The sequence below is a fragment of the Cetorhinus maximus genome, chromosome 2, assembly GCF_964194155.1.
Source record: "Cetorhinus maximus chromosome 2, sCetMax3.hap1.1, whole genome shotgun sequence".
NCBI classification, from domain to species: Eukaryota; Metazoa; Chordata; class Chondrichthyes; order Lamniformes; family Cetorhinidae; genus Cetorhinus; species Cetorhinus maximus.
In genome coordinates this window covers 194,895,528-194,922,320 of record NC_135880.1, presented here as the reverse complement: position 1 = coordinate 194,922,320, position 26,793 = coordinate 194,895,528, and the positions used below count along the sequence as shown (strand labels likewise).

At 41.8% G+C, this 26,793-nt stretch overlaps 1 protein-coding gene across 3 annotated transcripts in view; it reads right to left on the bottom strand.

Annotated features, from left to right (window-relative positions):
* The window catches only part of LOC144668853 (arginyl-tRNA--protein transferase 1-like), a 77,769-nt gene extending 51,675 nt beyond the window's left edge, over positions 1-26,094 (bottom strand). Inside the window, exons 1-2 of one of the 3 annotated variants that reach the window (XM_078531298.1) lie at positions 24,672-24,781; positions 19,265-19,464 (exon numbers count right to left, since the gene is read on the bottom strand). Coding sequence is in view for 2 of the 3 variants with exons in the window: in XM_078531283.1 (XP_078387409.1) it covers positions 24,672-24,777 (106 nt within the window). In the remaining variant the exon portion in view is untranslated. Of the gene's footprint in view, positions 1-19,264; positions 19,465-24,671; positions 25,015-25,932 lie in introns of those variants that run through there. The other 2 variants (XM_078531289.1, XM_078531283.1) reach the window with 2 other exon arrangements.
* Between the last annotated feature and the right edge of the window lie 699 nt (positions 26,095-26,793).

The following is a 26,793-nucleotide window of genomic DNA, read 5'->3' as shown; positions in this document are numbered from 1 at the left end:
CTTTTGTTTTTAAAACTTATCCCAGGCCTTACCTTATTCTACGTCCCCCTACTCCCCCGACTTCAATAGTATAAAACCCACAGGTTTCTACCTCCTTTCAGTTCCAAAGAAGTCATATTCGACATGAAGCATTCACCCTATTTTCTCTCTCCATTGATACTGCCAGACCTGCTGAGTTTTGACAGCACTTTGTTTTTATTTCAGATCTCCAACATCTGCAGTGTTTTGCTTTTATGTAAGGCAAAGAGAAGGTTTAACAGAGATTTTTAAAGTATAAAGACTTTTGGTAAGTGATCGGGAAAAATAGATCCTCTGGTTGCAAAGTCAGCGGCTTGAGGTCTTCAATTTAAAATGGACATAAGAGGAGAATAAGTCTCGTTGCATAGAATAGCTCGTCACAGGGATTAGCTAAAGCAGCATGTCTTAAGGGAAACCATGAACAAACATTTGAAACAGAGCAAGATATAAAGCAATGAGGCAAGCACAGGCTAGTGGAATTATTCATGGATTGCTCGAGCAAAGATCTAGTACAGATTAATGGATAGTCCTGTGCTGTAATGTTCTATTTAAAGTCAGTATAGTAAGAAATTGGGGTCTTTAAGAAACTGGTATTTTTTGCATAGTATAGGACTTTTATGAGATTAGCTAAACAGCATTGATTATCTCGTTGGAAAGGCAATTTCTAAACACCTCGACTACTAAACAGTCCCTGGAAACAGCAACGTCATTTGGTTCAGGCTGCCATTTCTAAGTTGGTAGGATGGTGTCTTGTGTACCCCCCTTATATAAGCAAGTGTTAAGAAAGGGCCAGAAATTGACCCTCAGCATGGTGTGAACTAAAAAGCTGACCTCAAGCAGGGTAACAAATAAAGGAGGTGGCAACCATCCTGACATTTTGGGTAGCTGTCCTGTATCCATTGGTCAGAAGGGTTTGAATGGATGATCTACACTGGGTAAGCTACCAACCCCCAGAAAAAGGGTATATTGACAAGTGCCCAGGGACAGTGGGCAGTACTGGTGAGGTGGCAGTGCTCATCAGGCAGCCACGTTCTTCAGATGGAAGAGGAGGGAGACTTAGAGAAGAGTTCCCTAACACTTCGACTAGGGAGCAGAATGCTACTATTGCAAGCTACTGAGATCAACACACTGTGCCAACTGTTATGACCACAGCCGGTGTTAATTGCTACACAAACCAAATCCCAGGGGGAAATTTGGTTTACAGGCTATACCCTTTTATTTGTATTCTGATAACAAGGTGATGACGTACCGATCCCAGCAATGAGAGATCCAGTGACACTTTTGGGATTTTTAAAATTAGAAATAAAAGTTTTATTAAGAATAAAAGAAAACATAAGAACAAACATTTACAGTTACATAATTAATGTTAGTCTTATGAAACTGTCAAGAAAACAAGAAATTGTAATATTTTTCTTCTGTTAATAACCCTGTCATATTTCTTATACATGGAAAGACAGGCTGTTGGGGGGTGTAAATGTGGTAATTGGAGTAAGAGCCAGAGTGACTGCAAGAGTCTAAACCAACAGTAAGAAGTGGTTTTGATATGTAAATGAACCAAGAGGAACTTAAATCAGAGTTTTACATAAAGCAATAACAGGAATAGATTTGAATCAAGTTGTTTTACTTCAAAGGGGGATGTACAGGTTTCAAAAAGGCGTAAGTAAATAAAGTAAAGATTTGATAAGTTTATATTTTTGAAAGCCTAAGAGTTAAAGCAAAAAAGAGTTTCATCAAGTTTGAGAAGAAAGTATTTCTAAAGAGACTGGTTGAAACAATGGGGAGGTCAAAGGGAAGCAACGCATTTAAGGGAATACTGAAGCCTGTGAGGGGGTAGCTGTTAGGATCTCCCAGAAGACAGCAGGATAGTTGGTCAGAATTCCCGGAAGATCATGTGAACAAGCAGACCGAGAAAACCAGTTGCTGTCGGCCTCAGAGGACACCCCAAGGGAAAAGGCACTATGTGGTAAAAGTTACTGGAATTCTATAGATTTGGAAAATCTATAAGGATAGCTGAACAGAAAAGGGGATGGTTAGCTCAGAGGGTAGTTAAGATAGGATCATGTGGAACTGTTTTAAAGTTCTGTTTACTGTATGAAACCATTCTTGTGTTTAAATGTAATTGCTTTTTTTTGCTTTATTCTTTTAATAAACATTTACTCTACTATAAAATCATCACAACTAGTCAGGGACATCATTTCCTGATTTCAGAACCTTTCCTCATACTATGCAAATTCCTAAACCAATTTTGGTAGCTTTTTCAAGTTTCCCTTTGGGATTTGGGCAGTTCAGCATTTACCATCAGCTGTGCCATAACAAGATTGGGACCTCATCCAGGATTTTAAAAGAATAATTCTTCGATTGGCTTGGAATTGGTGAATTTAAAGACAATGAGGGTGTGGAGTATACTGAACCTGGAGTGGCACTGAGATTTTCAAGTGAGAAACTGCAAAACAGCTTTGGCAGTTGCTACAACTTGTCTGGGAGTAGATGTTATATAACCTTGGATGGTTTACAAAAGGTAGCTAAAGCCAAGTTAATAGAATTGGCAGATAAGTTATAATTATGATTACCTGCAGGGGTAAAGAAAGCAGGCATGATTGAAGTAATACCACAGCATTTGAAATTGGAAGGGATACCTGAAACTAGTGAGGAGTCACAGCTGGAGGTAGTGAGACTTCAGTTAGAAATGAAGAAGCTTGAACTTGAACAAGCAAAGGATCTGAAGAAACAGAATTCGAAGCAAAAGAAAAAGAAAAGGAACGAGAAAGAGCATTCCAAAGAGAACAAGCAGAAAGGCAGAAGAGAGAAAGAAAACAGGAAAGGGAATTAGAACTGAAGAAATTAGAAATTGAGGAAAGGGAGAAGGAAAGAGAATGGGAATATCAGCTTAGAAAGCTGAAAGTTGAAAAAGAGATCTCAGAAGCTGAGGGAGGTTCTGAGGATGAAATGACCACTTCCAATCTAAAACCAAGTAAGGAGATGTTTAAATTTGTACAAACTCTTCCAAAGTTTGAGGAAAGAGATGTTGAACCGTTCTTTATCTTACTTGAGAAGATAGCTAAACAGATGAAATATTCAAAAGAAATTTGGACATTGCTATTACAGTCTAGGTTGGTGGGTACAGCTAATGAGATGAATGCATCACTGTCAGAAGAAATATCTGGGGAATATGATACACTGAAGGCAGCTATTTTGAGTGTCTATGAGTTGGTTCCAGGGGCATGCAGACAGAAATTTCGAAATGAGAGAAAACAGCCTGGATAGGTTTATATTAAGTTTCAAAGAGTCAAACAAAGTGATTTTAACAGGCTGATAAGGGCACTAAAAAATAGAGGGAACCTATGAAGACCTTAGAGAAGTAATTCTTTTAGAAGATTTTAAAGGTTCACTTCCTTTAGTAGTAAGAATCCATGTGGAGGAACAAAGGGTTAGAACTGCTAGTCAGGCATAAATCAAAAACTTTTTATCAACACCCTTTTAAATCTGAGAAGGATAGAAAATGGGAAGGCGAGAGGAAGGTAGGTTGTCAAGAAAGAGAAGGAACGGTTGGAGATTCTAAGGAGATTTCACCTCAAACTAGGAAGGAAGGTGCTGAGAGTGGAAGGAATGTAAGAAAGCTTAAATGTTTTAATTGTAATAAGATTGGCCATACGAAATCAATGTGCTAGGGGCTTCATGGGAAATGCTGTGGTTTAGTAAGGAACTATGAAAACGGCTGTAAAGTCAGAGGCTTTAGAACAAGAAAAACTGTTAGGATTTGTTCAAGTAAAAAAGCAAACACAAGTATTAGCCGAAGGTGTGAAAATGGGTTCACAACCTATTCAAAGGAATGTTGAAAGGCAGGTTGCAGACATGTTTAAAGATTTCGCCTGTAAGGGAAAAGTCTTTTCATGTGTACAAGGTGAAGTTGGCAAAGATATACAAATTTTAAGGGATACAGGAGCTAGTCAATCCTTAATGTTATGGGATAGTGATAATTATTGTCCAGAGGGGATTTTTCAGGTAAAGCTATTAATGAGGGGAATTCATGGAGAAACAAAAAAGCTTTCCATTGTGTAAGGTGAATTTGAAAAGTAGCTTGAAAACAAATGAAGTGATTGTAGGAGTAGTGGAGAAATTGCCTATTTTAGGGGTTCAATTTATCGTGGAAAATGATATAGCTGGGTCACAGGTGTTGGTGATGCCTACTGTAGTTAAACAGCCTGTGGAAAAGCAATCCACAGAAGTGTTGCAGGAAGAACATCCTGCTTTGCTTCCAGGCTGTGGGCCATCACGATCATGACTCATAAGTTGAGAGGAGGAGGAGGAATCTAGAAGATAGGGCAAAGAGACAGAAGTGCAATTAACTGAAACAAAAACAAAAATACCTGGAAAAACTCAGCAGGTCTGCCGGCATCTGCAGAAAGGGACACAGTTAACGTTTCGGGTCCGAATGACCCTTTAACAGAACTAAGTAAAAATAGAAGAGAGGTGAAATATAAACTGGTTTGAGGAGGGGTGGGACAAGTAGAGCTGCATAGAGGGCCAGTGATAGGTGGAGATAACCAAAAGATGTCACAGACAAAAGGACAAAGAGGTGTTGAAGGTGGTGATATTATCTAAGGAATGTGCTAGTTAAGGGGCTATCTGTACCTTGCTCGTCCTGCTTTCCACCCTTAATTTGAGACAAAGATCGACTTGCTGAAAGGATATTGGCAAATACCTTTATCGGAAGGGGAGAAAGAGGTTTCACTTTCTGTAACACCAAATGGGTTCTATCAGTTCAAAGTCATGCTGTTTGATATGAAAAAAGGAACCAGCAACCTTCTAGAGGTTATTGGTGGACTGAGTAACTGTGCTGTGTACATTGATGATCTGGTGGTATTCAGTCAAACACGGGAGGAACATTTACAGCATCTGGGAGAACTATTCAATCATCTACAAGAAGCTAATTTGGTGGCGAACTTGGCTAAGGCTGACTTTGCGAAAGCACAGGTCACATATTTAGCCATACTGTTGGACATGGTAATATAGCCCCAAGAGATGTAAAATAAAAGGAGATTGATGAGTTCCCAGTGCCTTCAACAAAAAAGGGAAGTTTAATGATTTCTGGGCCTGAGTAGTTTTTACAGGAAATTTTTGCCAAATTTTAGTAGCATGGTTGCTCCATTGACTGAACTCTTAATAAAGAACAAGTTGTTCAACTGGGCGGAGTGTCAAAATGCATTCAAAAATCTGAAAACTGTGTTGACAACAGTGCCAGTTTTAGTGACACTGAATTATATCAAGCAGTTTAAATTAGCTATTGATGCAAGTGATGTAGGTATTGGTACTGTATTGTTGCAGGATGATGGTGCCTATTGAAAAGGTATTGAAAAGCCTGTGGGATATTTTTCAAGGAAGTTAAATAATCATCAACAGAAATACTCCACTGTTGAGAAGAAAACACTGAGTTTGGTACTGGCATTGCAATATTTTGAAATTTATGTTGCCAACAATTCATCTGAAACAATTGTTTACACTGACCATAACCCATTAAGGCTTTTGGAAAAGTTCTGAAACCGAAATGCTAGACTCTTTAGATGGAGTCTATTATTACAACCATTTAACTTACAAATTATACATGTGGCTGGATGAGAATACCTAATTGCAAATGCATTATCAAGGGTTTAAGCTGTAAGGAAGGTTGGACACGTGAAAGCTGGGGACAAAGAGCTGAAGTGGACACTATTTTTAATGAAACCTTGGGTATATTATCATGTTAATGCATGATAATTATCTCTATACACCATACTATTACATTATAAGTAGTAATTAATAGGAAAGAGGTTGAGAAAGTGAAACTGTCTTTTTGAATTATGATGGTTTATTTTCTAAAAATGGGGTGAGGTGTCAAGAAAACAAGAAATTGTAATACTTTTCTTCTGTTAATAAGCCTGTCATATTTCTCATGCACTGGAAGTCAGGCTGTTGGAGGTGTAAATATGGTAATTGGAATAAGAGCCAAAGCGACTGGAAGAGTCTAAAACCAACAGTAAGAAGTGGTTTTGATATGTTAATGAACCAAGAGGAACTTCAATCAGTGTTTTACATAAAACAATAACAGGGGTAGATTTGAATTGAGTTGTTTGATTAGTTCAAAGGGGGATGTGCAGGTTGTAAAAAGGTGTAAGTAAATAAGGTAAAGATCAGGTACATTTATATTTTTGAAAGCCTAGGAGTTAACACAAAGAGTTTAATCAAGTCTGGGAAGAAAGCATTTCTAAAGAGACTGGTTGAGACAATAGAGAGATCAATGTGAAGGAACGCATTTAAGAAATACAGAAGCCCACGTAAGGGGGTAGCTGTTTAGATCTCCCAGAGGACAGCAAGATAGCTGGTCAGAACTCCCAGAAGATCATGTGAACAAGGCAGACCCAAAGAAACAGTTGCCATCAGCCTCAGAGGACACCACAAGGAAAAAAGACACTGCGTGGTAAAAGTTATTGGAATTCTCTAGATTTTGAAAATCTATAAAGATAGTTGAACAGAAAAGAAGGTGGTTAGCTCTGAGTGTAGTTAAGATCTTGTGGAACTGTTTTAAAGTACTGTTTACTGTATGAAGCCATAAAGTACTGTTTACTGTATGAAGCCATTTTTGTGTTTAAGTGTAATTGTGGTTTTTTTTTTGCTTTACTCTTAATAAATGTTTACTCTAATATAAAATCATCACAAGTAGTCAGGGACATAATTTCCCAATTTCATAACCGCTCCCCATACTATACAAATTGCAAAAACAATTTTTGCAGCTTTTTCAGGTTTCCCTTTGGGATTTGGGCAGCTTGGCATTTACCATCAGCCATGCCACAATAAAACATTCCCCAAAAAGGCACTACTTGGCCCTTATAGATGTTAACTACAAAAGAAATCCTGTAATATTAAACAATGCTAACAGCTGTAGCTTCAATAAAGGCATACCACACGACCTCTACCCTCATCCACTCTGCGGTGGAATCCACTTCAGAATAACACTGCTTGTTGCAGCCCAGACCTTTCTGGTTTGACTGGATCATTGATTCAAGCTGCATCATCTCCCAGCCCAGAGCTCCAGCTATAGTTCAACAGCTCAAACAGTTCCAGCTATCTCTATCTTATGCTCTCCACAGTAACTCTAAAGTACCTTTTTTCCCTTTCATCTCCAGTTCCATTGTTCTCACACCTCTTTGAAACTCAAAACCTTCCAAATATAAAATCTTTTATGTCTCTATCTTGTCTTTGTTTTCAGGTCAATAAAATATAATAACCCCAGTACTATTTACTTGTGGAACTCCTGCAAGATGCAAACATGTTTCTTGGTACCTCTGTCTGCTCTTTAATATTCAACAAACTCTCCACTTATCTAAAAATACAAATGTTAGATATATCCTATTTACTTGTACCTCAAATTTAACACCTCTATCCTTTTGATGTTACAACCCCGCGCCCCCCCACCGCCCCTCTCCCCCAAGACAACCTGGCCCCTATTAATCTCTTGCCCAGCTTAATTAAATCACACACACCTATACAGAATAACTCAATATTCCCCAACTATCACAGGTCGTACACTTCTTCTGACTAGATATGTTAAACTGTTACTTCTTAAGTTTATCTTAAAATTACTTACGAATAGTCAACTGCTTATCTTGAGTATCTGTGGCCCTCGAACCCAAAAATCTTACAGTATCCAACACTGATGATAATCCTTCTGATAAAAAGCTAATTGGTGCTCATTAAACACTTAAAACATCAACTTATTAGCTACAACACATCATCGTCTATATTCTTCTTTCATATGGAAGTTTAAAAAGGAGCATTGAATGTTGACGTCCAAACTGGTCACTTACTCTACAGAGTCTGGGGATACAGAATGAATGGCAGTTATTCTCCCAGAGAACTATTTTAGCGACCTGTGCTTCACAAGATTAACTGTGGTTTACAGTCCTTTAGCTTCCATTTGTGTCAGTCATGTCTCAGTTAGTAACACCCTCACCTTTCAAGTCAGAAGGTCATAGGTTTGAGTTGCACATCAGGGCTTGAGCACAATAATCAAGGCTGACGTTCCAGTGTAGTAGCGAAGGAGTGCTGCACTGGCAGTGCTGTCGTCTTTTAAATCAAACCTTAAACTAAGACCTTCTCTGCCCCCTCAGGTGATCGTAAAAGATCCCACGACACATATTTCAAAAAAGATCAGGGGAGTTATCCCTGGTGTCCTGGTCACTACCTATCCCCCAGTCAACGTCACAAAAACAGGATTTCTGGTCATCGTGATATTGTTGTTTGTGGGAACTTGCTAGGAATAAATTGGCTGCCATGTTTCCTATGTTACAACAGTGACTACACGTCAAAGAAAGTGCTTCATTGGCTGCAAAGCACTTTGGGACATCCTGTGGTCATGAAAGGCACTATATAAATGCAAGTCTTTCTTTCCTTTTATTGATGATGGTAGAGGCAACCCCCATATTAAGTCCTGATGAGGTTGGCAGTTACCTATGTATCAGATGGTTTGGTGAACTTGGGTGGTTGATCCCCAAGGTCTGTGATCAGGTCCTGATTCATGACCCTGTTGGTTTTGAAGTAGTTTTGGCTGCAAATCCAAAAGAGATTCCTGGATTTAAGGCCACATCCCACAAACATCCGGAAGTCTTCATTAATAGACAGGTCTGAATTTTTGCAGGCCTGGCTGAATTCTATAGTTATTTCTGTTTCCGTTCACAGAATCTTAACGGCACAGGAGGCCATTCGGCCCATCATGGCCGCACCAGCTCTCCAAATGAGCATTATAACTTCGTGCCATTGCCCTGCCTTTTCCCCCATACCCCTGCACATTGTTTCTATTCAAATAAACATCTAATGTCCTCTTGAATACATCGATTGAACCCGCCTCCACCACAATTCCAGGCAGTGCGTTCCAGACCCAAACCACTTGTTGTGTGAAAAAGTTTTTTCTCACATCACATTTGCTTCTTTTGCAAGTCACTTTAAATCCGTGCCCTCTCGTTCTTGACCCTTTTACGAGTGGGAACAGCTTCTCCCTATCTACTCTGTCCAGCCCCCTCATGATCTTGAACATCTATATCAAATCTCCTCTCAGCCTTCTTCTCTCCAAGGAGAACAGTCCCAACCTCTCTAATCTATCTTCGTAACTGAAGCTTCTCATCCCTGGAGCCATTCTTGTAAATCTCTTCTGCACTCTCTCCAACGTGTTCACATCCTTCCTATAATATGGTGCCCAGAACTGTACACAATATTCCAGCTAAGGTCTAACGAGCATCTTATATAAATTCAGCATACCTTCCTTGCTCTTGTACTCTATGCCCCTATTAATAAAGGCCAGGATACTATGTGCTTTATTAAGTGTTCTCTCCACCTGTCCTGCCGCCTTCAGTGATCTATGTATATATACACAACCAAGTCTTTCTGCTCCTGCACCCCCTTCAAAATTTCACTCCTTGTTTTACATTGTCTGTCCATGTTCTTCCTACCAAAATGCATCACCTCACACTTCTCCGCATTGAACTTCATTTGTCACCTATCTACCCACTCCACCAACTTGTCTATGTCCTCTTGAAGTTCCACACCGTCCTCACAGTTCAAAACACTCCCAAGCTTCGTATCATCAACTTTGAAGTTGTCCCCTGCCCACCAAGATCTAGGTCATTAATATATATCAGGAACAGCAAGGGTCCTAGTACCAACCCCGTTCTAATAGATGCTGGCAGATGTGTACAAATATATTGGGCTTCAGCATGGGCAAGTAATGCAACTGAATTATGGGGAGAGGTTTAACCAGAAGGTGCTAAAATCAGTGCTGATATTTAGCTGCCAAAGCAAGGACAAAGATGATCACCTGGTCCCGACTAATTTGGGAATTAAATTAATTCTGGTCCTCACTGAGGCTGCAGTTTTTAAAATCAGATTTTGATGGAATGTGAAACTACCAACTAGGCAATCTGGAAAATCCCATGACTGTGCTCAGTACCACAGATCTGTGGCCTCAAGTATAAACCAGAGTAGCAATTTGAGGTTTCACAGTCTAGTGCTCAAGCAAGAACATAAGAAAGAGGAGGAGTGGATCATACAGCCCATTGAGCCTGCTCCACCATTCAACACAATCGTGGCTGATCTTTGGCTTCAGCTCCACTTTCCTGCCTGCTCCCCATATCCCTGGAATTCCTGAGAATCTTTCTATCCCAGCCTTAAATGTATTCAGTGATGAAGCATCCACAGCCCTCTGGGCTAGAGGATTCCAAAGATTCACAACTCTGAGTGAAGAAATTTCTCCTTATCTCAGTCCTAAATGATTGAACCCTTATCCTGAGACTGTGCCTCCATGTTCTAGATTCCCCAGTCAGGGGAAACAACCTCAGTGCTTACCCTGTCAAGACTGTTTTGTGGTTTGTATTGTGATTTAATTTATTCCAGGTGAGGGGTGGTTTCCCTCTACTCTTGAACAACTCAGGTAGGTTAGAAGGTAAGTACAGCTATCTTGTGTGCAGGCTATTCTGTCTGCTCTACAGGTGTTCTAGCACATGACTGATGTTACTGCTACATCATAATACAGATCACTAACTCTAATCCAAAACGTCCCTTCAGAATCTCAATGAGATCACCTCGCATTCTTCTAAACTCCACAGAACATAGACCCAATTTACCCAGCCTCTCATCATAAGGCAACCGCCTCATCCCAGGGACAAATCTAGTGAACCTTTGCTGTCCAAAGCAAGCATATCCTTTCGTAAATAGACACACCAAAACTGGGCAGTATTCCAGGTGTGAACGCACCAAAACCTTATTTATTCTTGCACTCCCCTTGCAATAAAGGCCAACATGCTGTTTGCTTTCCTAAGTGCTTGCTGTACCTGCACGCTAGCTAACTTTCATTCTCCCTGTACAAGTACACCCAAGTCTCTTTGAACTTCAACATTTACAAATCCGATGCCTTTAAAAAATTCTGCTTTTCTATTCTTACAACCAAAGTGAATAACCTCACACTTCCCCATTATACTCCATCTGCCAGATGACTGGACTAGTAATCCAGAGACCCAGACTAGTGCTCTGGGGATAAAGGTTTAAATCCAACCACTGCAGAGATGGGGAATTTGCATTCAATTAATAAAATCTGGAAATGAAAGCTAGTCTCAGTAATGGTGGCCATGAAACTATCATTGATTGATAACCCATCTGGTTCACTAATGACCTTTACAGAGGGAAATTTACTTGGCCTATACGTGACTCCAGATCCACAGCAATGATGTTGACTCTTAACTGCCCTCTGAAATGGCCTTGTAAGCCACTCAGTTCAAGGGCAATTAGATATGGGCAACAAACACTGACCTGGTCAGAGATGCCCACATCCCAAGCACAAATAAAGGACTAGGGATGGGCAATAAATGCTGGCCTAGCCAGTGACATCCTGATCCCTTGAACAAATTTTTAAAAAAGTATACTACATCTACTGGTTCCCCTTTTATCTTCCCTACTAGTTACATCCACAAAAAATTCTAATAAATCTGTCAAACAGGATTTCCCTTTGGTAAAACCATGTTGACTTGTTCTAATCACGCTATGTTTTTCTAAGTGCAATGTTAAGACTTCCTTAATAGATTCTAGCACTTTGATGACCAATGTTAGGTTAACTGGCCTATTTTCTCTCTCCTTTCTTGAAAGGTGGTGTTACATTTGCTAACTTCCAAACCACTGGGGTGGTTCCAAAATCAAGGGAATTTTGGGAAATCATACCCCTTGCATTTCACTATCTCTGCAGATTTCTCTTTTCAAACCCTAGGATGTAGGCCAACAGGTCCTGGGGATTTGTCAGATTTTAGTCCCTTGAGTTTCTCCATTACTTTTTCTCTGCTGATATTGTTTACCTAATTTCCTCACTCATTAGCCCCTAGATTACCTTTTATTTCTGGTATGTAACTTGTGTCTTCTACTGTGAAAACAGACAAAACATTTGTTCAATGTCTCTGCAATTTCCTTATTTCCCATGATAATTTCTCCTGTCTCTGATTCTAACAGACCAACAGCTACTCTCTTTTTTTTTAAAATATACTTGTAATAGCTCTTGCCATCTGTTTTTTTTAAAATACATTCTTGGCTAGTTTACTCTCATTCTATTTTTCCCCTCATCATCAACTATTTGGTGGCTCTTTGCTGATTTCTAAAACACTCCTAATCCCAAACTTTTGCAAACATTATAAGCCTCTTTTTTAAAAAATCTAATACTACCCATAACCTCCTTAGTAAGCCACAGAAGAATCTTTCTTGCTGAGATTTTGTTTTTCAACAGAATGTATTTTTGTTGAACATTTTGAATTGTTTCTTTAAATGTTTCCCAGTTTATTTACCTTTATGTCTATTTTCCCAACCAACCGTAACTAGCTGTTCCCTCATACATATGTAATTGGCTTTTAGTTTAATATTCTTGCTTAAGGTTGAAAATGACATAATACAATTAAATTCCTTATTGTGATTGGAGTATGATTATTTCCCAGTGAATCTTTTAATATTATGTTACTAATTAACCCTGCCTCATTACACAATACTAGATCTAAAATAGCTTTATCCCTAGTTGATTCCATATTCTTAAGTGTCCAGCAGATGGGCTTTTGGTTTGGGGAGGGGTTTGGCTTGGATGGCTATTTGGTGACCATGGCTATTCATGGGTGCAATGTTGATTTGCACCATACTGTATTAGACACTCAGCAGTAGACTCTCTTTCTCTATTCTGAAAGATGCACTGCAGACAAGTCCCTAAACATTTCTGCTATCTTGAGGCTGCGCAGATAACCAGCTTCGGTGTGCATTATAATTGCCTGGTCACAGGTGCTGCAACCAGGGCTAAACTCACATCGCTCAGTGACTAGCAAGTCTTTGGAGTATCATCCTTTCCAAGAGCTGATACATATCATGCAGCAATGATATTGGCCGATGGTTTTGTCAGGTCATTGGTTGCTTGCCCCAGTTTCAGGATGGCAATTGCATATTGCCATAACTTAGGCATTTGGCCAGAGGCTTGCATGTTGGCACCGAAGCATGGCAGCCTGTTGCAGGCATTTTGACCCAAGTTCTTCAGGATACTAGGGAGATGTCAGCTACGTATGCAGATTTGCTACATTTAGCAAGTGCCAGAACCTTATCCGAGCTTGGTCCAGTTCTCTGGAAAATGGCCTCAATTTATAGGTGTGCAGTCAGAAAAGGAGCAAAGCAGCATTCTTCATACTTTCTTTGAATGACGATCTGCATGGCATCTTGGAATTCAGAAGTAATAGGATGACAATGCTCATCTATAAACACCAATAAATCATTTTATGTTCAGTCTGATTAACATCTTTATTCTGTACATTTCAGGATTTCAATTTCCACCCTTGTATCCATTATGATCCCAGTGTGTTATCATCAAGACAAGAGAATGTATCTAGCATTTACTGCTAATTGTTGAAAGTATTTATCACCCTGCAAAGGTATAATAGGTGCAAATTTGTTCCTTTCAAAAATCCCAAACATGTACAGACAAGGGGTGACTGCAAGGTGCTTTCCACACCTCTGCCAATGTCCTGAGTTCCCAATTACCTGATAAAGATCCCATAGCACCATTTGAAGAGGAGTAAGGAGCCTTCCCCAATGCTCTGGCCAATATTTCTACATGGGTACAAAGGTACATTGGAACAAGAGCAGGTCATTCAGCCCCTTCGAGTCTGTTCGACCAATTAGATCATGGCTAAGCTCTATCTCAAATTTCATTTTCTCTATATCCCTTGATACTCTTACCCAACAACAAGCTATCAAATACAGTCTTGAAATTTTCAATTGATTGAACACCCACAGTCTTTTGCAGGAAGTTCTAGATATTCACTACCATGCAAGAGTGCCTTTTGATTTCATTTCTGAATCACCTGGCTCTATTTTTAACATTGTGCCTCTTCCTTCTGGATGCCCCCAGCAGACGTAGTAGTTTCTCTGCATCTGCACAACGGAAACATTTTCTCACAAACTCCTCTCCTTCAACCTGCATCTCAAAAGACCAGTTAACAAGACAAACTAGTTATTTGTTTCTGTGCATGCACGGGCAGTACTACACTCAGAATGGCTGCTGTGTTTACCCACATGCAGGTTCATTAGAATACACACTTCTAATTGGCCACTTCCAGAGCAATGTTGCCTCCTTCCTATAGGCAAATGCTCAACCCCCATCATACTTCCCACCCAGCTGTAATCTAGGGTGAGGCAGGACACTCCCGTGGTCTGAGAAAGAAAGGTTTGCATCTAAATAGCGTTTTTCACAACCACAGCATATACCAAGTGCTTTACAATCAATGAGATAACAGTCACTGTTGAAATGCACAAAATGCAGCAGCCAATTTGTGCACAGCAAGCTCCCGCAAACAGGAATGTGATGATCAGATAGCCTGCTTTTCCAGTGTTCATTGATAAAAAATATTGGTGAGGGCACCAGGGGGAACTATCCTTCTCTTCTTTGTTGGCACCACCGACACTACAACACTCCCTTAGTACTGCACTGAAGTGTCAGCCTCGATTTTTGTGCTTGAGTCTGTTCAAGTCCCACTCCTAGACAAGTCTCTGTACGTTGGGCGAGATTTTAACTCACTCAAAGCCCTTTCATTTTCATAGTTAAAATCGGGCCCATTAGGCAGCATAATGGAGTGGGTACAGAAGGCAATACTGTAGTAGGAGCCTCTTCCCTTCCTGTTTTGTTACATTGTCAAGATACTAAGTAGTCAGAAGACAGTATTAAATATGATACTAGCCTGGCAGCTATACATTGGTTAAAATCTGTAGCTGCCAGACCATAGCCGTGGCTTTCAGGCATAGGTGGGCCACCCATCCCAGCCAGACAGGCCCGAGTTACATTTCTCTGGACTGACTCCCTCACAAAAGTTGCCAGAGGTGTTGGCAAGGAATGGGAAATCGGGCAGGAAGCCAGTGTCACCAGGGATTCAAGGGAACTGTCCCTGGCATTGAGTTAGTGTTTGAGATGAGTGGCTCCAATGAGCTGCTGCTGAAGGCAGTGGGAAGGCCGAGTCTGGGGCTACGTAAAGATTTCTCATAAGTCATACCTGTTTCTCATGGTTGCAGGGAATTCTCACAAAAAATTAAATAAATATGGCCACTCTGCCTCATAAAAGTCTGACTTTTATTTGTAAGAGGCCTGCACATCACCAACCCGACCAACAAAAGCTGATAGGAGGCAGAGAGTGAGAATTTGTGCTAGATAAGACTTCAACCAGTGGAGCATTTCCCCCCGATTCCCGTGGGCTTCAGTTTTGCTAGGCTTGATGCCACACTTGGTTGAATGAATCCTTGATGCCAAGGGCAGTCATGCTCATTTCATCTCTGCAATTCAGCTCTTTTGTCCATGTTTGGACTAAAATTGCAATGAGCCAAGTGCCCCTGGCAAGAACCCAAACTAAGTATCAATGAGTAGCTTATTGGTGAGTGGGTGTCACTTGACAGCACTGTGACAACACCTTCCATCACTTTGCTGATGATTGAGAGTAGGCTGATGGAGCAGTAATTGGCCAAGTTGGAATTTTGTGGACAGGACATTCCTGGGAAATGTTCCACTGAGTAGATTCCAGTGTTGGAGCTGTACATGAATAGCTTGGCTAGAGGCATGGCTAGGTCAGGAGCACAAATCTTCGGTACTGAGGTGGAATTTTGTCGAGAGCCAAAGCCTTTACCGCATCCAGTCTGCTCAGCTGTTTGATATCAAATGGCGTGTATCGAACTGTCTTTAAACTGGCTTTTGTCATGGTGGAGACCTTAGAAGGAGGCTGAGATGTGCCATACCACATAATGGAGTGAGTCCTCAGTTTGAAGATGAGATTTTTGTCTCCACCAGGACTGTGCGATGGCTACTCTAACCAATACTATCATGGACAGACGGAGGTACAACCGGTATTTTGGGAGGACAATCAGAAGGAGGTTTATGTGTTGTCTCATTTGTGTTGTCTCTCTCCTACCGTGGGCCCAGTCTGGCAGATATGTCCTTCAGGACTTGTCCAGCTCAGACAGTTGTGGTGCTACCAAGCCACTCTTGGTAATGGACATTGTGTCCTTCCTACTCTTACTGCTTCATCCAAGTGATGACCAACATTCATCAGCTGAGGGGGGGCAATAGATGGTAATCAGCAGAAGATTTCCTTGCCCATGCTAATGCCATGAGACTGTATGGTGCTTGGAATCGACGTTGGAGGACTTCCAGGTCACTCCTTCCCAAACATATGGCCCTGTGCCACCCCCTCTGATGTGCCAGGCCTGCCAATGGGACAGGAAATACCTAGAGATGGTGATTAAACAGCATGTTCTATGGGTATGACTATGTCAGGCTGCTGTGAGACTAACTTGTGGGACAGCTCTGTTGATCTGTGTTGAACCCTTAGTCAATCAGACTCCCACCAACCCTTTACACTTACTTCTGTATGAAGAGGAATGAGGAAAATTAACGGAACAAAATAAAATGTATGCACTCTCAGTGGGACCAGGCCATGACGGGAGTGAGCAAGTTAGCACCTAGCAAACAACTGAAATCCAGTGGATCATTTTTCTTTTTTTTTTTTGTTTACAGTTACTATGGAAATGGAGAGGAAATGAGGTGGGGTGGAGACCTATTGAATCAGGCCTCTCCACCCACAATACTGCCCAGGGTGTATATAAAGAACATAGGAATTGCTAAACATAAAATGACCAGAAGGTCCATCTAGTTCACCTTCTACCATCCAGACAGTCACATAATACAATGATAATGGAGCTGTTGACTAAACATAGCAAGCAATCTCACAAGAGACGCAGAAATGAGGCCAAGAAAGCTCTTACTCACTGAAAGTTTTGGGTTCCGCCCAATCATTTTACACTTATTGCAATATAAATGATTAAATGTTAAATATGTAAATATATAGTCTACATCATCAGTGACATTAAATCACATGATAACGGAGCATGGAGACAGTTCTATGTAGAGCCTCGTGCTGAGTCTGTATTGTACATAGTTAGTATAATGTTCAATAAAAGGTACAGTTTACCAACAGTCTTGCCTCCAGCATTGTCTGTAAGTCCAGACCCATGATTACCACATCAAAGACCAACAACAACAAGATGGTGACAGTAGAGAGAGAAAAACACAACGAAAGGAACAACAAGTTAAGAGCTCAGTGACTGGCAGAAGCAGCAAGAGAAATGACTGGAGGACAAGGACAGTGTGGAAAAATCTTCAACCAAACTCCAGAACGGCAACATTAAAAAGGAAATATGGGGAGAAAAGTCCGACCTTTACCAGGGTGCTTCGACCACGTGGCAGGCCTGGATCAAGCCAAGAAGTGGCAGAACTGGCATTGCAGGTTTTCCAGGTATAGAACAGCATCAGGATCAGCAGAGGAGACTAGCAAGGAGCAGGCCAGTACCTTACTCTAAGCCATAGGCAGTAGCGTAGATTATGTAATGGTCAAGACAGGGCAAAAAACAAAGACACGGCAACATAAGAAGTTATTAAAAGTTTTGATACTTATTTTAGTCTTTGCAAAAACAATTTAATAGGCGTACTCAAAGACTGGGAATAAGCATAGATTCCGTTATAGACTAACTATATTGATTAACAGAAAATTGTTAATATGGAGCTCTGAATTAATTCAGGATCACATTGTTGTGGGAGTCTTAGAAGAGACACTATTGGATTTTTTTCCAATCAAGGAAAGATTTAATTCTATCAAAAGCTGTATGGAAAGCGAGGCAGGCAGAAGATAGAAAGCAAAACAAAATTTTTAATCAAGGCAAAAAATAATTTTTGTGGAGAAAACCAGCTGATACAGCCCAGTTTATAGCACACAGAAATTGCACCTAACCCCAAACAGAGAACAAAAGAGAGCACGGTAGCCGGCATTATTCAGTGCACCCATGTGGCAGGAAAAGACTACCCTGGCACAAAGAATGCCCTGCCAAAATGCAGAGTGCCATTCCTGCAAGAAGAGAGGCCATTTTAAAAATCAGCAAACAGCTTTTAACCAAACTATTAAAGGAGAAGCAGGCAAGATCAGGTACCATTCAGGAAACTGAAAACATTCAAAACTTAAAGAAAACAGGATCTAAATGGGAACTATTGGAGTGCAGGTATTATGGTCAACGGACATATAACAAGCTTCAAATTAGACACTGGAGCAGGAGTTTCAATTCTCTCAGGCACAAAAGTGGTTAAAACCATACTCCCTCCAACCATTGACTATGAGACTCCACAGTCCAGGAGGCATTCAGTTGAAAGTCAAGACAGTTGACTGCTGATCTCCAGCACAAAGGAAAATAAATCACAAACTTTGTATGTGATCATCAATCAAGAACATTTACTGTTAAGTTGAAAAGCTTGTACAGATCTACAACTCATCCTGAAAGGAGATAAATTAGAAAACCTTGAGTCAACCAGGCAGAAGATTTCACTCAAACAGTAGGTGGAAGAGCCAGACAAACATGAACAAGGCAAATCGCAAACAACAGCAGATGCATTGTCACACATTCCTGTTGGACAGTCAGAAGAGGAGGACACAAATCTTGTGGAGGTTGTAGAGTCATACAGTTCATGGACTACAATATTCCTACCAGCAACCACAAAGAGGCTGAATGAAATACAACAAGCACAGAAAACAGAGAAGAATATGCTAGAATTAGAGAGAACTGCAAGAAAAATGGATGGCCAGATTATGTTCCAAACAATCTCATCCTGAAACAATACTTGGGAGCAATGCAGACATCTCAATACTGTGGATGACTTATTAATCTATGATGAGGGGTTGGTCAAACTCAGTTTCAAAGAATACACCAGGGACACCAAGGCATTACAAAGTGTCGTGCTGGGGCATGATATTCAGTTTGGTAGCCAGGAATCTCAAAATCACTAGAGGACATGATTTCGAGCTGCATCACCTGTGCAATCCATTTCCAAAGGCAAAAAGAACAACTAATGGTATCCTCTTTTCCACCCAGACTGTGGGAATGTCACAGCTGGAGCTTTGAACTCAAGGGGAAGACATTGATCCTGGTTGTTGACTGTTACTCTTGATGGACTGAGGTTAAACGTCTGTCTGGTACAACCTCAGAAGCAATCTTTAATTCACTAAAGGAAGTATTTGCCACACATGATACTCCAGATCTTGTCATTTCAGGCATGGTGTGAATGACAGATTAAAGAAATTTACAGAAGACTATGGATTTGTCCACACAACTAGTTCACTCAGATACTCACAAGCAAAGGAGAGGCCGAAGAGAGGAGTAAGAACAGTCAAAGCTTTGTTGAAAAAAGAATGATGATATCAACTTAGCACTGTTGAGATACTGTTCCACACCACTTCAGAATGTTTTGGCTCATTCAGAACTTCTGATGGGAAGGCTATGGACTCAACTTTCTGTTCTTCCAAAACGTTCTCATGCCATGTCTAAAAACAACTGATAAAGTAAGGGAGAAGGAGGATGAGTATCGTGCAAATCAGACCAAAAATTACAACCTTTGCCTAGAGTGCATGAGTTACCAGAAATCCAACTACATGAATCAGTCTGGGTTAGAGATCAGAATCAAGAAGGTGAAGTACTGGAAAAGACACAAAGTCTGAGATCTTATCTTGTAAAGATGCAGAATGGGATAAGAGAAGAAACAGAAGTGCATTCATATCTACAAGACTAACTACCCATATGATCAGGAAGACAACTTGAACAGAGAACTAATAGTCTCTGAAGATTTTCGTACTACTCTACAGAGTTCAAGAGAGAACATGAAGAACTTGAATCCTATTCAACCTCAGAGGTAAATAAAAGGTTGGTGAGATTAGTGAAATCACCACAACACTATGTCTGTGAACCAAAGATGAAGACAGAGACTTCGGAGGGAGATATAGGATAATATAATAGTATTTCTTAGAGTCAGAGACTTGGGGGAGATGTAGTATAAAGGGTTAATGTTAAATATGTAAATATATAGTCTATATCAGTGATCTAAGATCACATGACAACAGAGCATGGAGAGAGATAATCTATGTAGAGCCTCATGCTGAGTCTGTATTGTACATTGTTGGTATAATGTTCAATCAAAGCTCCAGCATTGTCTGTAAGTCCAGACCCATGACCACCACATCTAAGACCCACAACAATAACACTTATCATGTCATGTCTCAAATTACTCATACACATACATCACAAAATATTATTTTCTGAATAAAATCCATTTATTTTGAATTTGAATGAAGCCACATTTCTACTTCCACATCCTCTCAGAGAGTCTGTTCTATGGAATGGTCACTTGCCATCTGGGGCTTCTTAAAATATGCAGGACTAGGCCAACACCTAGCACAGATTAGACTAGGGGATGGGTGCACACGCCTGTATGCACACACATACAAACAAACACTGCTAACCCTCCCAACCTTATCTTCCTTTGAGTGTGTTGTGAAAAGGGGGCATGGGGTGGCAGGGAGTGAGAGGAGGGGTGGGTGGAGAGGAAAGTTTTCACAAAGGATCTTCAACTCCATTTCATCTTCATTGTGGCCAGTAATAGATCCATCTTCACGTGTGAAGTGAGTTTGCTTTAGCACTGGGATACTGCAGACCCCAGGGTCTATGGGGCTCCTGAAAGAACCTCAAATGATCAAAGGAAGCACAAGTAAGTTGTCTCATTTACCATACCCCGCCCCCCCCACCACCACCAGCTCATTCTTCAAGCCTCAGTGCCTTGTGGCTACTCATTTCCAGCTGGCACCGAGGCCTACAGTCCTGCTTCCATTCTATGTCTTGATGCGAGGCCTGGTGGGGAGAGGGTGTATGGGCTTGCGCCAGGAGTATAAATGGTCCCGTCCTGAACAATGTAATAGACTCATCCTTACTAGCAGGCAGGTTGACAGGAAAATCAGCTCGAAATTTTTTTCTTTTTGAGGGCTCTGACCCAAGGCAATTCTTGAACTGGAATCAAATGTAGAAAATGAGCAGGAACTATCCCAGAATACATGTACTGCCCCCTGAGTAACACAGAAACCTTGGGCCCACAGCAAATGCAACATACATTTTTGTCTGATAATGTGCCTCTGAAGCACCTTGGGATGTTTCACCATTGTGACAAAGGTCCTCACAACTCCACCTACAAGCTGTGCAGTCATAAACAATATTCCCGCTAAGCTGCATGTGTGTGCAGCCCTACAGCAGCCTGGAAGGCACCATACAGGCAGGCTTAGAGAAAACTCTCTATATACAAGAACAAAATTTTAAACAGAGAACGTGGTCATAGCACGAGCTAGAGCAAGTGGCCCTGTCCAATATCACCGTTCTGACTCCACCTGCAGTAATATTCCTATGCTTCCAGTTTCAATTATTACACCTATACTGCAGAGTCGAACTCCACTATTACCTCCCAATCTACACCATTGTTCAGTAACATCGCCAGTATCCATCAGTAATGCCCAGATTGTGCATTACACGGGAGCAGCAAGAGAAAATGCTTTACCTCAATACAAATATGGTCCAAAATTTCACCATCAAAGCTTTAACTTGAACCACAAATGGAGCAAGAAAAGCAGCCAGTCCAAGACAGACAGATTTAACCAGCAGCTTTAACAAACCCTTTGAAAGGAGTGCTGCTTGTGGATTCTGGTATAAACCAGTGGGATTGGAGGAGGCAACCTCATGTCATTGAGTAATGTAGAAACATCAAAAGCATCCAAGATCAATTGAGGGCAGAAGTCCCATCCTAGACTTTTCCAACATCAATCTCATCCATCAGTTTCAAAATCAAATAAGTGATGAAAACTATATTTTCTAAAAGATCTGTAATGCTACAATTCTGAAGAAACCTGTTCCTGGGCCCATTTTTGTTCCTTTATGAACATCATAGATCATTTTGTGCTTTTTACTATGTCTTTCTAATTTCAGGCTTCACCACTTTTAAACTAACCTATAATTTAGAACCAAACATGGGGCATCCATCTGACAGGGCTGTCTCTCCCTTTCTTATGGCTGATGTAGATGTACAGCCACAACTATAATTGCACATCTAGGTGATTAAACTAGATAATTGCACTGGGAATAGCAGAATGTATGCCTCCTTCATATTTTTGAATCAGACAGAATCATTTCATGCTCTGAGTGACCAGAATCACACACTGGAAAGTCTTTAATTTTCTGTTTGTGTGTGCAGATGAAGTTTAGGGCTCCCATAAGCTTCATGGAATATCAAAGCCAGGAATACTTTACATTGGTCTTCCAGTTTGTTTGTGACTTCTTTTCCTAGCTTCTTTGGGTTTTAACATTGTTAAAGTTTAAGTGTAAGGGCCCAAAAGGGCTTGTAGTGCAGTGTTGTGACAACACACTGTGGTCACTTGCTCCAATGAGCATTGTGTAGCTTGGCAGTTGCAGGTAGGGTTGCAACTGTGATTAAATGTATTCCTGGAGATATCACATCACTTGCCCCATATTTCAGCCATTAGTTGACCAATCGCCCTTTGATGTACTGCCTTCCTACGCCAATTGGAAAGAAAAAAGGCTCATTACTCAATTGGATTGACTGTCAGCCTCCCCACCGCCCCCCCTCCCCCCTCCCCCCTCCCATTTTCAATATTTTTATATCTGGTAGAGAGAAACGTTCAAAAAAATGTCTCGATTTTTCTCCAGGGCTGCACTTAACAATGTCCTGGACATTGATCTTCAATTCATGAAGACTCCAGGCTAAACTTGAAGGGCTGAGAACCCTGGTTACAAGCAGCATAGAAACCAACACATTCATTACATATAATCCCATTACAGAGTACCAGTTAGTGAACAACTGAGTCACACATTCCAGAGAGGTCCCACATATGCACAGACCTGCTCTTAGTTGGTGGGCTACAATTGACCTTAGCACACCTAAGTTAGAGGGGTGGTGTGAAGTTATAAAGACTTTGGATGACTATCCAGCGACCCCTTATGCAAGTGTCAGTGTTTAAATTTTGAATGAGGACAGAATAGGGCTGGGCTGCAATAATGCAGCATAGTTGAAATTGCCTGCTCTCACTCACCATTGCACACACACACACGAAAGGATGTTGTAGTTACGTCATAATGCTAATCAGCCAAGACTAACAATCCAAGTAATGCAATTTCCATTTGAATTTGTTTTCTGTTAAAATCTGGAAATAAAAAAAGCTGGTCTCAAAAAAAAAGTGACCAGGAAGCTGTTAGATTGTTAGAACACCATGATCTAGGGAAGGAAAGCTCCTGTGCCTACCCAGTCTGGACCTGTGACTCCAGTCCTACACCAGCATACAAGAATCTTAACAACCCTCTGAAATGGCTAAGAAATCCATCCAGATTCCAACCGGTTAGACAACAGATCAGGAAGGTAGCCAACCCCACAATGGTATATGCAACAAAAGTGGGTATAAATGCCAGCCACACCCACACCTCCAGACAAGGGAAAAAAGATGGGAAGAATGGCGGACAAGTGAAATTATGAGGCAGAAAAGAACACCAAGGTTAGCCCAGGAGGAAAAGCAAAGTTCAAAATTTTCAAATCCCAGCAACAATCAGTAATACTGTCACCAGTAATACTGGAGTTCCATTTTACCAGGCCAGTTCGGACAAGTTTTACTGGTACCCTACATTTCCAAGTTTTCCTGTTTTTTTTTCCTTGAGGAAGGCCACTACCTACGTAATTGTCCTGAGACAACTGTTCTCAAGAAGAGTCATATTGGAATAGAAACGTTAACTCTGTTTCTCTCTCCACAGACACTGCCAGAGCTACTGAGCTGCTCCAGCATTTTCTGTTTTTTTTTTAAATTTCTGGCTTCCAGCATCTGCAGCATTTCAGTGGCTAACTCCCCCTCAAATTCCCACTTCAAGCGGCTCTCGGAAAACGCAAGGAAACCTGCAGCTCTGAAAAGGTGCGAAACTAGTGGACAGAGGACAGTAGGGAAACCCGTCCATGACACAAAAGCACCACTTTACAATAATATTCAATCATTTTGACTAGCAGTTGAATTACAAATCAATCTACCAACACATTTCAGCAGAATGGGATTGGGGGGGGTGGGGGGGGGGGGGGGGCTATAAACGGCCACGATCGCATGGAAACCTGAGCAAAACATTTTTTTTTAAAAAGAAAAAAAACAGGGAAAATATAGTGGGCATTTTGCAAGAAGTGGAACTGGCGGGAGAAAGCCGCTTCGGGCTTCAGCCCACACCCCGAAACGGACGCCAAGATAAGGGGAAGCGAGTTGGGGAACAAAAAAAAAAGAGATGGGGGGCAACGAACAACCCAGAAAGCGACCCCCGTGGAAATGGGACGGATTTCACAGGAACAGCAGCGGAGAGAGGGGCAGCTGGAAATCAACAGGTCCGCAAAGCCCTGGCAACGGAACAAGCTGTGAAACCAACAACGATACTGACAGAAAACTAACGAAGGGAAAGCCAACGCCAGCAAGTGAACGCAGCTTAAAGAACCTTTCACTTCCAGTTGTTACAGTGTTTAGATACATTGGTAACATTTTACAACAATGTAACAGATACAATTCATGTAACCATTTCTCATCAACTATTCCCTGTAACTCCTGCCAATACCCATCCTCTTATTAATCTCTACCCGTTCACTTGACTTTTCACTAGGATTCCCTCCGCGCTCCCCCCCCATCCCATCTCACCCTGAGCACAGAACGAGTCCTTCCCGCAATAGCCGCAACTCCATGCCTCTAGGGGCGGACTGAGCTCCCCCGCCGGGGGACTGTGCCCAGTGCTGCTGGTTCCCATCGGTTGGGGTTGGGAGAGGGGGGGGGGAAAGGCACCAAGGTAAGAGGGTGCGGGCGGGGGTTTAGTCGGAGTCACCCCATCCGCCTTCTCCCCCGGCCAGGATCCGAAGCCGGATACACACACACACACTCAGGGACGAGGTAGGAGGCAGCCCAGCTCCTCGGCTACTTCCTCATCCGCCTGACTGACTGACTGACTGACGCTCGCCGGAGTTCCAGCCCCAGAGCCGTCAGAGGGCAACTAGCCCCAGCCCAGAGACACAGACGCCCGCTCCCAAGTCCAGGGCTCGGAAGGACGCCCAAGTGCAAATTTCCCGATGCGCTTCCCAGCTCGCAAACGGGGAAAGACCAACTTTCAATTTATATAGCGCCTTTGGTTCAGGTGCCCAGGCGATTCACAGCAAATTAGCCAAAATTTGACATGGGGGGTCACAGATCCGGGCTGCTAACTGGAAACTTGGTCGAAGTGCGGGTTTTACAGACTAACTTAAAAAAGGAGGTGGAGAAGTTTGAAACAAAAACAGAAAATGCTGGAAAAACTCAGCAGGCCTGACAGCATCTGTGGAGAGAGAAACAGAGTTGACGTTTCGGTCAATCATTCTAAAGATTATGATATCCGGGGGAGGGAGGGAGGGGCTATATTAATGAAACCATTTAGTACAAATCAAAGGACACTATTCTAACATTGTATGTAGGCCTCTTGTTCCTGTACAACAGACTCCAGTTCCTTTAAAGTTTTTCCTTGATTTTACAGCTGACCTGACTTAGGGGCTGTGCTTGATTTCTCCCTTGTTTTTGTTAATTTAGTTTATTGTTTTGACTCAAAAGAGTTACAACAGACTCGAGGGAGCTGAATGGGCCTCCTCCTTTTCCTAAGGTAACAGGTTCAAGAAGCTGAATGAGCCAACTGTCCCTATGATGACAGGGTTAAGGCCAAACAGCAGCACTTTAAGAGCTGTTGACAAGGATGTCCCTCCCTGCAACTGACCTGATCTCACCTCCACACCGTCAAAATAAGTTGAGCTGACCGCTTGGCATCAAAACCTCCACTGGCAGTCACCTGAGCCATCTTCCGCTTTATCAGTAGATTGAAAATGGACCGTGTCCGCAAGGACACGATGTACAAATCCCTACGAAAAGGGGAAAGAAAACGTACCCAATGTTGCCCTCGGTCGAAGGATGGGTCTAGTCATGTAACCGTCCATTCGGTTGGATGTTGCCGGATAGCCTGTCTCTCGTGGAAAGGTTTGTGCAGAAAAACACCTTTGACCACTAGCCCATCAGTCTCTGGTACATGTAACATCCTCGAGGCCCTGCGGGAATAGGAATTCCTGGATCCTGTGGGATGGTTCCCTGCGCTGACTGTCAAAGACATTTTGAAGAATGCCTCATCACCAGAACATTCAAACAAGCGCCAAGATGTAAACTGGCTGGCAGTGGGAAGCACCCTCCCTGTCAGATTGTTCCTGCACACCCCTTCCGCATGTTACCCTCGAGGTAGCTGTGGTGGGAAGAGACTCTCTCCACCTCTTTCTGGAATGTGCCTTTGCAAGGCAGGCCTGGAAAGAGATGCAGCGGTTTTTGATGGGGTTCATTACGAGCAGCTCCATAACACAGGAGTCTGTGCTCTACAGGCTGTTCCCAGAAATGCATAAAGAGATAAACATCAACTGCGGCTGGAGGGCCATCAACTCAGTGAAAGATGCTCTTGGGTCTTCTCAAAGCTTGCTCCTCTTTCAGTGCAAAAACCTGTCAATGAGTGTTACAGACTGGCACATTCCAAAGTCCAGGACGACATGCTGAGGGATTCACTAAAGCCTGGTGCAGTTGCTGCAAAAGCCCAATGAAGAAAGCCCTCCCACCATAGTACACAGAGGGGCTGGTTACTGTGTAAAACCCCTGTATGCACCAGAGAAGACTTGGCATGAAACGTAAATGTATATTGTAAAGGTACATAACCTGTAATACCTAACCAAAAATATAAATACCTGGAAAAACTCAGCAGGTCTGGCAGCAT